General features: G+C 44.0%; 1 protein-coding gene across 1 annotated transcript in view; it reads left to right on the plus strand.

Annotated features, from left to right (window-relative positions):
- Positions 1–3964, plus strand: part of ICE1 (interactor of little elongation complex ELL subunit 1) — a 67724-nt gene extending 63760 nt beyond the window's left edge. The window contains exons 18-19 of the mRNA XM_024247266.3: positions 446–544; positions 2898–3964. Coding sequence (XP_024103034.2) covers positions 446–544; positions 2898–3079 — 281 coding nt within the window. The 3' untranslated portion in view covers positions 3080–3964. The remainder of the gene's footprint in view (positions 1–445; positions 545–2897) is intronic.
- The last annotated feature ends 8331 nt before the right edge of the window (positions 3965–12295 follow it).

Genomic DNA, 12295 nt, shown 5'->3' on the forward strand with positions numbered 1-12295 from the left:
TTTTGCACCATCAGACCACATGTCAGCACTGGGAGGAAGGCACTTAACTTCTTAGCATTGTTGTGAAGTAGTTTGACTTAGAGGACTCTAAGGTTTCTGCAGACTACACTTGAGAATTACTACTCTGTGGTATAATACCAGTTGCCAAAGTGTCAGACCAAAAATACATATTTTGATGCGACCATAGTCCTATCTTTGATCTGTTAACTTAACAGAAGTCAGGCATTTCACATTGGCCCTACTGAAACCATTCTTTCTTCTAAATTCTATTTATTCCATTGTACTTGGAAAGCAACACATTGTACATCATCTGGTATAGGTGAATGCAAGAAGAAATGATGAGGCATTTTGATCACCTCTTGTAAGAGAAATGGACCTTTAAATTCTTAGGAAAAGTTAATCAACATTTAACTGGACTGTTTACATTTTGTTTTGTTTCCCCTAGGTCGTTTAGGCCAATTGGGTTTGAAAGAAGGATTTCCATCTGCTGTGAAAAATATTAGTTCGGTTATCGGTATGTTTATACAGCATGCTCACGATGAAGGTAAAACTTAGATCTATTAAAATTACTTTTAAGTAACTTGTGTTTCTCATAGTTAAACCTTTTTTGGGGTCCTTACTGTGTGCTGTGCTCTGTGCTTCGCTCGCTGCCTCATAGATTAGGGAATATTTGCAAAACATTCCAGCATTAATATTGGAATGTATGTGTGGATTTTGTGGTGGTATTTGATTACTTAAATGAAAGTCATTTGCCCTGTTGGGCACTGCTTTCCTAAGGAAGAAGAAACTCTCTTCTCTTCCTGCGGCTAACATTCTGCCTCTAAAACTCTGTACTGTATGATCCCTGACAAGTGACTTAACCTGGGCTCTCTGCGAGGCCTGCTGGGTGGAGCTGTGTGTTGACGGGATGAAATCTGTGATGCACAGTGAGATGCCAGGTATCACAAAGTACTTAGCATCGTCGGGAGAGAGCTTGGAAACCTGGAAACCTTGTGAGCAAGGCTTCGTAGTGGGGATTTCTGTTATCATTTACATGTTGCATAGCATGTAATTTTATCTCTTGTGGGAGAAGCTTAACTCAAAGTAACTCTTATAAGGGATGAATCTAGTTTTTTTTTGAATATTGTATAATCAAGGAATAATACAGTTAAGCAACATGCCATCAGAAATACACAGAGTTACATTTTAAATACTGTATAACACCCAATATGATCTTAACATGGTAGGTTGTCTTCAGCTTTCAGTGGGAGACTGTATATTGAGCTTCATGAGAAGAGTGTTTCTCATTAAGCTGCTTTCTCTGAAATACCTTCTTTAACTTTAGGATAGCCGCTGAAGTGGTGCACATTTCTTCCATATTACAGTGTACTTTTTTACAATTGAGGTTGTATATTGACATAAAAGAAAGTAGCCAGAATAATGGCTAATGAGTTGTCTTGCCAGCAGATGCAGTTTACTCTGATACTACAGTGGGTGTAACCTAGAAGCTGTGGTAATCCTCGTCCCCATGAGGGAGAAGGAGGAGCTGATGTTGGGGCCTGCTATAGATTAGACCTTGTGCATGGCACTGCCCCACAGCCTAACGGGATCCCCAAGACAGCCATCTGAGTGGATGGCATTGTCCTTCTTGTATACAGGAGGAAACCAAAGCTCAGAGAGAAGAGTGATTTGCTGAAGGTGAGGCTAGGAAGTGCCATCCCTGCTGTTTGCCCAGGTCTGTCCCTCTCTAGAGCTAGCTCTTTAAATAGCGCCACGTGCTCTTATTTATTAAAATTCTTTTTAACCTCTTGTGTTTCTCTTACTGTTAAACTTTTTTATTTGTTTGAGTCATGGCCTTACTATATATCCGGTGCTCTGTGCTTTCTCATTGCTTGTAGCTTATGGGGGGAAGTAATTTTAAGATCTGCAGTTCTGCCTGCTTTTCAGCATTAATGTTTGAATGTGTGGGCTTTCGTATTATTTGAAATAGTGCTAGTTTGCCCTGTTGGAGAAAACTGAGATACACATTGAGTATATTTTATTTGAAATGCTTGGGACCAGAAGTGGTTTAGACTTCAGATTTTCTTGGATTTTGGAGTATTTCTTTTATATTTACGAGTTGAGCTTCCCTAATCAGAAAATCAGAATGCTCCAGTGAGTATTTCCTTTGTGGGTCATGTTGGTGCTCCAAAAGTTTCAGCTTCGGAGCATTTTGGATTTCAGATTTTTGGAGTAGGAATACAGTACAACCTCCAACTTTAACTCCTAAATTGTTTAACCTAAATTATTTAAGTAAATTAAATTTTAACTAAATTAAATTTTAATAACTCTGAAATAAACTTACCTTAAAAGAGAACTGTGATATTATATACTGTAATGTATAACCTAGCTATAATCCAGAATCATACACTATACTGTGGTTTTTTAAAGTATGGTATGGTACAAAAACAGTTTTTCATTATATCTCATTTTATTATGTTTTTTCATTTCCAAAGTCCATTTATAAATGCTTTCCGTGGATATCTCATAGAGTCATATGTTTAATGAATGGTTTAGGATCACATTTTATTAAAACTTAAATATGGGAGTGTGATCCTTCCAGAACTGTTTTGGGAAGCTCAGTGGTGGCCGTGGGTGACTGGGATCTTGGAGGCCCTCTCCCTTTTAAAAACACACAAACAGTCCTCAGAACACTGCTGGGGCCAGGAAACTACAGACAGCTACTGTCTGGCTTTTCTTCTTTTTTATTTGTGGACAGATCTTAGATGAATTTTTTTATTGTGGGTTTTCTTATATTTAATTTTCATTGCTGGCAGAAAGCATTCTGTATTTGGATAGTATTCCAGTAGGTTACATCACTAAAATTTTGAATAACAGATATTTTCTTGTTTTATGACTGATTTGAAATTTCTTTTCAGATATACCATGGGGTATACAGTTAGCAGCCGTGTATGCTCTTTGTGACTTGAGTCCCAGCAATCCAGCAGAAATTTCCAAGATCCTGGAAGCTTGGCGGAGAGAGGCCTCCAAAAGCGTTCCGTCTGCGATTGTCAGCTGTCTAGAGGAAGTCAGTGCCCTGAGCACAGAGGAGTTTGGCTGACCCGGGATGCCACTGAGGCTTGAGAAGTGCCTTGACACATTTTGAACACAGATAGTTTGATCAGCTTTCAGAATACAAAGGGAGGTTTAAAAACGAAAGACATAAAATAGAACAGACCAGAGGCTCTCCTTATTGTTTGGCAAGGAGGCAGGAGAAACAAGCAGTCGCATAGTCGTTTTTCCCTCCATTTCATACATTTCACTTAAGGCTGTTGTGATCTGTGACATATGGGTTATATTATTGTGTCTTTGTCAAACAACAAAAACTTGAACTTAGCCCTTTTTTTGCTGCAGAAAGTGTCCTTTTAGTGGCTTCTTAAAACTGAGTGGCATTTTATAATGAACTTACCAGTATAAAAACATGATTTGGTTCCTGAGCTGTTGTTGTTGGACTTGTGCTCCAATGAGTGACTAGGAAAAAATAAATTGGCAAAAACCTAGAGTTTTCTGCTATCTCAGCTGGAAATGAGCTGCAAAAGTTTTTCTCAAGATGTAGTACGTAATTGATCAGAGCAAAACATGGAGAGCCCTTAGCAGAAACCCACTTTAATGCATTTTCTTCATATCCCTAAAGTTCCTTCAAAATATGTGACAATGTATCAGGAAGAGGAGAACTGAAGAGTAGAAGTTCCCTTGCAGATTTTTTTATCAGTGACATGTAATGAGCAATTCACAGATGAGTGCAGGCAGAGCTCTGTGTGCCGTGTACATATGGACCGTGCTATGATGTGTCTCACATTGGATGATATTCCACTTTGGGAATTTTAGTATTTGTATATAGAAAATGGGTTTAATAACTCACCATGGTTTTGGTTTGTCTTATATTCGTTATTTCTTAAAACTCTTGTATGTGTTTTTATAATAAAAAATAAAAGTAAGCCATGGATATCACTGTTCTGATTATTAGAGTGAAACTGGGTGTTACTTCTGCTCTACCAAGGGTGAAGAAGACATCTAACCAAAGATAGAAGAAAATGGTCATTCCTAAGGAGACCTGCCTTCTGGTGATAGAAACATTGCATTACCCGGCTTTGAGTATTTACGGAGATGCTCTTTAGTGATAGCAGATGCCAGATAATTAAGTGCTTACAGGCCCTCATGATTGGATTTTTTGTTTAATTACAACTGCTGCCCTTTAACAATTGCATTTGGCAACAATTTTGTTACTCCTTCCTTAAGTAATTATAACAGGCATAACTGAAATTTTTAAATCACTTGGTTGTCCTTTGGGAAGCTTTGTGTTGATAGTCATTCTTACTACCAATATGTCGAACATACTCTCTCTGCCAGGTGCCTTGCTGGGAGGAGCTAGTCACATGGCATTTGGGTAGAGGAAAATCCTAAACGAGTGGTCACCCAGTATATACAACAATCATAAATTGGGGAAATAGCAACAAAGAAAACCCGGAGCTTTGCATATGGAGTAGCAGGGTAGATGCCTCTTTCCAAATCGCGGTCAAAGAGGATCTCTCTGAGGAGGTAACGTTACAAGGACCTGGATGGAGGGACCCAGACTTGAAAGCAGGCAGGAGGAATGTCCCTGCTGGGGCAGCCCTGCAAGGCAACAATCCCATGAGTGCCAGAAGGAGTCTGCTGGAGCCAAAACTCCTGTCGTGTGTCCATGAGATCAGGTTAGATAACTGCCAGTCACTCAAGACAGCTGGGAGCACTTTCATGCTGAGTGGCATCCGAGGCTCCAGGGAGATTGAGCAGAGGTGTCACATGCGATAGTTCACCGGGGCTGTTCTGAGGAAAAGTGATGTGAGGAGGGCAAGAGGTGAAGTGGAGAGACCTGTTAGGAGGCGACTGCAACAGGTGGAGCTGGGAGCTGACGGTGCTGAGGGTGCAGATGGTAAAGGGCAGATGGACTGCACGTCCATTGGGGTGGAATAGATGCTGTGTTCACGAAGTCCCGGGGAGGAATCAGGGAAGACGCCCAGGTTACTGAGTTGAGCACCTGGAGTTGGGGATAGATGCACAGATTTAGGAATTACAGGTGGTAGGAATCGCGACTCTTGAGCTTTCCATTTGGGACATGGGAACCATAAGACCTCCAAGTGGAGGTGGCAGGGAACCTTTACAGGAAAAACTCTATAGAAGGGATGTCACAGAGCTTTGGAAGTTGATAGCACATGGAGACTACTTAAAGCTCTTTGTGTGTATTTCTGCGTTCACCCAGGGAGAAAAATAACATCCCCCCAGTCCCTCCTATAATCTGAAGTACCATGGGAGAGGGAGAAGATGAGAGACAGGGCAGGAGGTGGTGTGGGAGGAAACTTGTCGGTCATATATCGTCCAGGCACTTGGCTACCGATGTGGCTGGAAGCTGCAAGGTCAGGTGAGGTGAGTGACCTTGGTGAGTATCTCCCACATAGTGATGGGCTTGGAATGGGTGGCACAGGGAGTAGGAAGTATGGAAGAGAGAAGAACAGGGCGTGGTCCACTGAGTTTGTGGAAATTGTGCTTAGTGAGTGGATTTGTCAGGTAGTTCAAACATGTTATACCTCAGCAGTCGTATGTGTTTTTAATTAGTGGAGAGGAGGTGCACTGTCGTTTATTAGCACTGGTGCTAACTTTTGCTTGCCATACTTGTTCCTTGAGTTTACTTGGCAGCATCCATCCACTCCACATGAACTGATGATGATAAATAGGCTTGAAGTTGCCCATGGTACTGTGTTATCCCCAGAGAGTGGAAAGGTTTTAAGTTGTTATTAATTTCTAGTACCCAAACAGAACATTATTGTAACGTTTTATTACTTGAACCAAAACAAAAACAAAAACAAAAAACCAAAACTGTAAACACAAAAATAAATGAACACTTTTCAGCCTGGAGTTAGACAAGGCTTTCAATTGGTGCTTGGCGGCTCAAGCTGGTTCCCCTGCAGCTTGATAAGCCTTTCAGTGCAGAGGTAAGCAGGAGACCCTGAACCAGGCTGCGCTGGGCAACGGCAGAGATTCTCGGAGCGTCTGCACATGATGGTATTTGGGCGGGAAGCCAGGGCAGCAGAGAAGAGGGTGAGAATGGTCAAGAGAGTGTGGACAGAGCGCAAGATGATTACACACTTCAGAGTGTCATTTTTCACAGAGAAGGTACTCTGTTACATTGTTTAATTTGTTTTTTAAAATAGGATGTGGCAGTATAATTCAGCAAGTTCAATATTTAAGGAACATGAAATAGAAATAAATTCATACCTGGACTCGGGAAGAATTGCACTGTAGCCATTAGAGGGCACTGTAGACTCACCCATGAACAAACCATCCGGAAGACAAAGGGAACCTTAACTGGAGAGGTCGTCTGGGTGCAGAATTTTGCGCTCTGAGAGCCTTTCTATCAGGGAAGCATTTCCATTCATGTTTGAGGTGTTCCTTGCACTTCCTAAGGCCATTATTAATAAGTAAATGGGGAAAACGTGTGGATAGAATAACATGTAAAATTCGTGTTTAAGAGCATATTTCAAAAAAGAAAAAAGCAAATACTTAAGTGCTTTGATCAAAAAACAAAACAACAACAAGAAAGGAAGGAAGGAAGAGAGAAAGAAGAAAAGAGAAAAAGAAAGGAAAAGAAAGAAAGGAAAGAAAGAAGAAAGAAAAAGAAAAAGAAAGGAAAGAAAGAAAGAAAGGGAGGGAGGCAGGGAGGGAGGAAGGAAAGAAGGAAAGAAAAAAGCAAGTGGCCAGGTGCGTGATTGGTAGTGTCAGTGAAGTGAATGGCAGGTTGTGTCGCTCTCCTCTGATGAACTGGTGGGCAAAGAAACTAGTCAATTAAGTCATCCTGCCCACATTTAACATTACTTTTTTCAAACATCCCTGACACATTATCTTGTGTAGAACCATATTACAAAGAATTTGTAGTGCGAATAGAGCTCACACCTGTAAATCTAATCAACCACCCTCATTAAGACTTAGGATGCAACAATGTTTCAATGAGGGGTGTTCAAAAAATCTAGGAGAAAGTTGAAAAAGTCAGATCTATAAACTTGTAAATGCTTTCCTCTCTTGCTTGCTTCCATCTACCTGACGCTTTCTCAAGGAAATTCAGAGTGCATAATTGTGAAACAAGAAGTTCATTTTCTTGCCCCTCTAAGGGGAATTTTGAGGAATTAAAGCGCCCTCACTATATTGCAGTCAGTTTGTTTTGCACAACTAAATAGGTTCTGATGACAGAGGCAAAAACAGAAGTGTGAGTGAAGAGCCATAAAAATGATATAATTCAGTTTTCTATGAAAATGAATGCTTTTGCTTGCTTTCATGAAGAACTTTGTGTTTTTGTGAAGGAAATGGAATGCCTTGGCTCAGGCCACCTTGCCTTCCAAAAGCGCACACAAGATGTGTCTCATCAGGGTGTCAAGGTGCCAGCGTTCACCCTGGAGCCCAGCCGTCACCAGCCATTCTCTAATTGCACCTTTCACGGGGCCTGTCGGCAGTGGGGAGCCTAAATCACACCTGGCTTCTTAGGACTGGAGAATCTAGAGCTTCACCGAAAACCCCTGAGTTTGAAACTCCGGGGGTGCCTCCCGGTGACATGGATGCCCCCAGCAGTTGGGTAGACACTGCCCAGTAAGTACTCTGAGCTTGCGGCCTGCTCTGTTCTGCACCCGAGGTCTGCCCACCCTCCCCCTGCCTGAGCGGCCTCTGCCTTCTCAGCTGCTTTCTGTCTTCAGAGGGTCACAGCTCTGGTCTCTAGATGGCTTTCCCCACTGTCCCATCCCTTGATCCATTTCCATGGAAATTTGGAAAAAAGAGAAGGTAAGCTGTTCACTGCCTTCCACCACCTTGAACTGAATCCAATCCCTAGTTGGTTTTTTTTTTTTTTAATTTTTCCCATAGTCTTTAAGAATATTACTTTTTCCTTAACAGTCATCAGTTGCTGCTCTGAGATAACGTCACCCTAAATTACGAGTACACAACTGAAACACAATCTCAAAAGGGAAGGCGAGGAGCTGAGAATGTAAACCCTCAACTACCAGACCTTCCACAGCCATAAACGGACCCTCCTAAGTATTGTTTTTCTGTGTTAATTATTGTTATACTATATCCATTTTAATAGTTTCACTTGTAATGCAATATGTACTATCCTTGAATAGCCTCCTCTTACCTGTGTATTACTGTATGCACGTAGCAAATTAAACATTGAAACGGGTCGACACTGGAATGTCCTCTCCCTGTCGCCCAGGCCCTGTTCTCCCGGGGCTGCAACTGACTGGCGGGTCTTTGGCTGCCCTAGCAGGGATGCCTGGGCAGGTGGAGGTCTCAGGGCTGGGGACACCGCCTTCGTAGCCCCGCCCTGGCGGCCCCGCCCGTAGCCTGAGGCCCTGAGGCCCAGCGGCCCCGCCCCCGGAGCTCCGGTCCCGCCCCCGGAGCTCCGCCCCCGCAGCCCCGCCTCTGCAATCCTGGTACCAGAGGCTCCGAACCGGCAGCTCAGGCCCAGCCTCCGCAGCGCCGTCTCTGCAGCCCCGCCCCCGCAGCCCCACCTCCGAACCCGCAGCCCCGCCTCCGAACCCGCAGCTCCGCCTCCGAACCCGCAGCCCCGCCTCCGAACCCGCAGCCCCGCCTCCGAACCCGCAGCTCCGCCTCCGAACCCGCAGCCCCGCCTCCGAACCCGCAGCCCCGCCTCCGTCTCTGCAGCCTCGCCCCGCAGCTCTGCCCGCAGGTGCCTAACAGTGACCTCGCCGTGCTGCACTCCCTGCGCGTTGGTCACTTCCAGTCGTCCCAGAGGTGGATGAAACTTGAGGTGCCTCCTTCTGCCCTCTTCAGCTACTTTTTCCTGCCAGTGCATACTCGGGCCCTGTGCGTGCGCTTCCACTGGGGAAGTTGTCCCCTGGGGCGGAAGGGTCGAGGCCCCCGTGGGCTTCAGGTTACTTGGGGAAGCTCGTGACCCTTGGAAGCGAAGCTGCTGGGAAGGCTGCGGGAAGGGTCGCTGGCGCGGGACTTAGGATTTGGGATGCAGGAGCTTCCTCTAGGGGCTCGTCTCCTCGCTCGCCGCCAGGGACCGGGCGCTCAGGCCTGAGGCCCCTGTGCCCCAGATCCTCCACGGCGGCTGTGCTGGAACCCCACACTTGCTGGACGTGTGTGCCGGGATCCCCGAGTCCAAGCCAACACCAGCGAGATTCTTAAAACTATCCTTGATAAAAATGTAGCAAAACCTCAAATAAAGTAAACATTTTGATTTTTGAATAATAGTCACGTTTAGAATGTTGCAACAGTTTTGTAAGAAAATAACACCTAGAAATGTTTCAGGAGTTGGAGTTCAGAGGCGAAAGCATGTTTGTGATGAGGTAACCTGAGTCTCTGTGTCTTCGCATCCTGCTGTGCCCCACCATGTTTCGAAGGAGGGTTGCAGAGTCACTGACCCTGTGGGATGGCCAAACTGCACATGCCCAGCGCTCTGCCCGCCCCAGGGCACCTCTTCCAGCTGCCAAGGAACCTGCTCCCACCCTGAGCACTCGCATATAATCCAAGACTCTCTGTATCTTAATAGAAAACCACAGTCACATTGGCAAACGTTTGGACAACCCAGATCTGATCTCCAGAAAGGAGAGCCCCCCGCACCCCCTGCTCAGGAAGACTTGGCTGTGTGTGTGTGTGAAAGTGTGCAGCTGTGAGGAGAAAGCCCTTCCTGGCCTGTTGGCCTGTATTTTTCAGACCACTACTTTTCCTTTGGTTAAAAAAAAAAAAAAAAAGTCTCTGAAGGAAGATGATAGAGTCTTTATTAAAAGGCATTTAGCCTACAGGAATGTCTTCTGCTAAATGAGGTTCTCTGTCAGCCCTACAGCTGCCTCAGACATAAAAAAGGTGGATGGGGAAGGCTCCAGCATCCTTAGCCTATCGAGCACGTGATCCTGAGCCACCCCAGCCATTCCAGGACGCTCCCATTAGTTACTCAGAGGCTGTTCATAAGCTTCTCTTTCAAATCACCCCTCGTGTCCCGGGAAGAAGGGGAAATGGTCTACAAGGCGGAAGAACCTACAAATTGTAGGATGTTTACTTAATCCAGGGCCTTGTTAGTGTGGAAACACATCTGTAAATGCAGAATTGAGCTCACAATGCCCTGGCAGCAGCAATGCTCTTTAGAGCTGTGTCGCTGTGTTCCGAGAGACGTGTTCGCCAAGGAGGAGAAAACCAAACAGGACCCTGTGCTTACCTTAAAATGCAAAAGTGCTTTATGAAACAATGAGCTTCTCTTGCAGGTCATTCTCCAGAATGCCAATTACATACTTATTCTTCCTGCTTGAGAAACGGGAAACGTATTCTGTTGTCCAGGAGAGCCATCTGCATTGTGGTTGCTGCACCTTCATAGAAGGAGGGACATTGTGACTTACAGTCGAAAAGTTCCAACAACTTTTGTTCTGAATTTCTGTAACTGAGGGCCATCCTTTATTTGCATATTGAAAATCTGTTTGTTAAGTCTGCAGTGGAGCAGAAAATAGAATTTTTAAAGCACTCTCTCCTGACCTTTTCTATTTCGTATTTTTTAAGAGACAGAAATGTAACCCCATCACATTGGCAATCATCCGGAATAATGTTTTAAATGCATCCTTGTGTTTGTAAAACTTGCTTAGTGATGAGAAAGTAAGTTTTCTGGATTTTGATGCAGTTTTGAAGTGCAGCATGTTAACTTCTAAATAGAAGCACTGGCATTGGAGAAACTAAAGTAACGTGAATATAATTGTAGGAACTATAAGCTTACTTTAATTTTTTTCTGGCTTTCTTTAGCTCTACGTACCTATTTTTTAATGCACTTAAGAAAAAAGCTATGCAATTGTGAAGGGTTTTTTTATTATTATTATTATTCACAGGTTGAGCTTTATTTTGTCTTTCACCTGACAATTCTTTTCATTTAAATTCCACAATGTGCCTGAGTGAGCAGAGAGAAAGGAGTCAGGGAGACAGAAGTCTTCAAACTAAAACAAACAAACAAACAAACAAACAAAAAACATGCTATGCCTGGCTCCCCAAGTTGATTTTTTGGTTACTGTTATTACTAACCCCATACAAGTGTTTTTAGTGGGAAATAATATTGATTCAGTTCCCCGGCTCTGGTGCACACGCGAGGCCTGCAGCCGCCTGTCCTCCCCAGCAGGGAGAGCTCTGCACTTTGATCATGAACCCTGGCTCTCAAAACGGTTCTTTCGTATGGAAGCCCTCCTTCTTCAGACCAAGCACAGACTTAGGAAAGAAAAGAAACAAAAGGTGTATTTCAAATCCACCCAATGTCATCCTTTTTCAAACATGTTCCTCGTGTATATTTTAAAGGGGCCGTTTCCACAGAAGCAAAGGCTGCATGAGCCAGTGGCGGCAAGGCTTCTAAAGCTCTTGTGAGGGGACTTCCAATAAAGAGCTTTACAGGCAGTGTTGAGAAATCAGACACTTTTTGAATGTTGCAACAGTTTTGTAAGAAAACAACACCTAGAAATGTTTCAGGAGTTGGAGTTCAGAGGCAAAAGCATGTTTGTGATAAGGTAACCTGAGTCTCTGTGTCTTCGCATCCTGCTGTGCCCCACCGTGTTTTGAAGGAGGGTTGCAGAGTCACTCACCCTGTGGGATGGCCAAACTGCACATGCTCAGCGCTCTGCCCGCCCCAGGGCACCTCTTCCAGCTGCCAAGGAACCTGCTCCCACCCTGAGCACTCGCATATAATCCAAGACTCTCTATATCTTAATAGAAAACCACAGTCACATTGGCAAACGTTTGGACAACCCAGATCTGATCTCCAGAAAGGAGAGCCCCGCGCACCGCCTGCTCAGGAAGACTTGGCTGTGTGTGTGAAAGTGTGCAGCTGTGAGGAGAAAGCCCTTCCTGGCCTGTTGCCCTGTATTTTTCAGACCACTACTTTTCCTTTGGTTAAAAAAAAAAAAAAAGTCTCTGGAGAAAGATGATACAGTCCTTTATTAAAAGGCGTTTAGCCTACAGGAATGTCTGTATTATTGTGATTGTGATTATTAAAAAATAATCGCAATATAACTTGCCTGGAATTGTTGTTGTTGAAAACGGCTAGGAATACTTGCATGTCTTTCAGATTGAGGTGGAAAGGGGAGCACCTATATTTTCTCATGGCTTCATGGGGCTCCTTGCACCCCTGGTACTTGTCTTTTGTCTTGGTGTAGCAATTATGAAACAAGACAAGTGTATCATAAATCATATTTTTATAAGAGTCATCCCCAAATTTTTGGTAGAGCTTAAAACTTTTTTTCTACACAAAATACAGCGCTCCCAAGAAATG

Source organism: Pongo abelii, chromosome 4 (genome assembly GCF_028885655.2).
Source record: "Pongo abelii isolate AG06213 chromosome 4, NHGRI_mPonAbe1-v2.0_pri, whole genome shotgun sequence".
NCBI classification, from domain to species: domain Eukaryota; kingdom Metazoa; phylum Chordata; class Mammalia; order Primates; family Hominidae; genus Pongo; species Pongo abelii.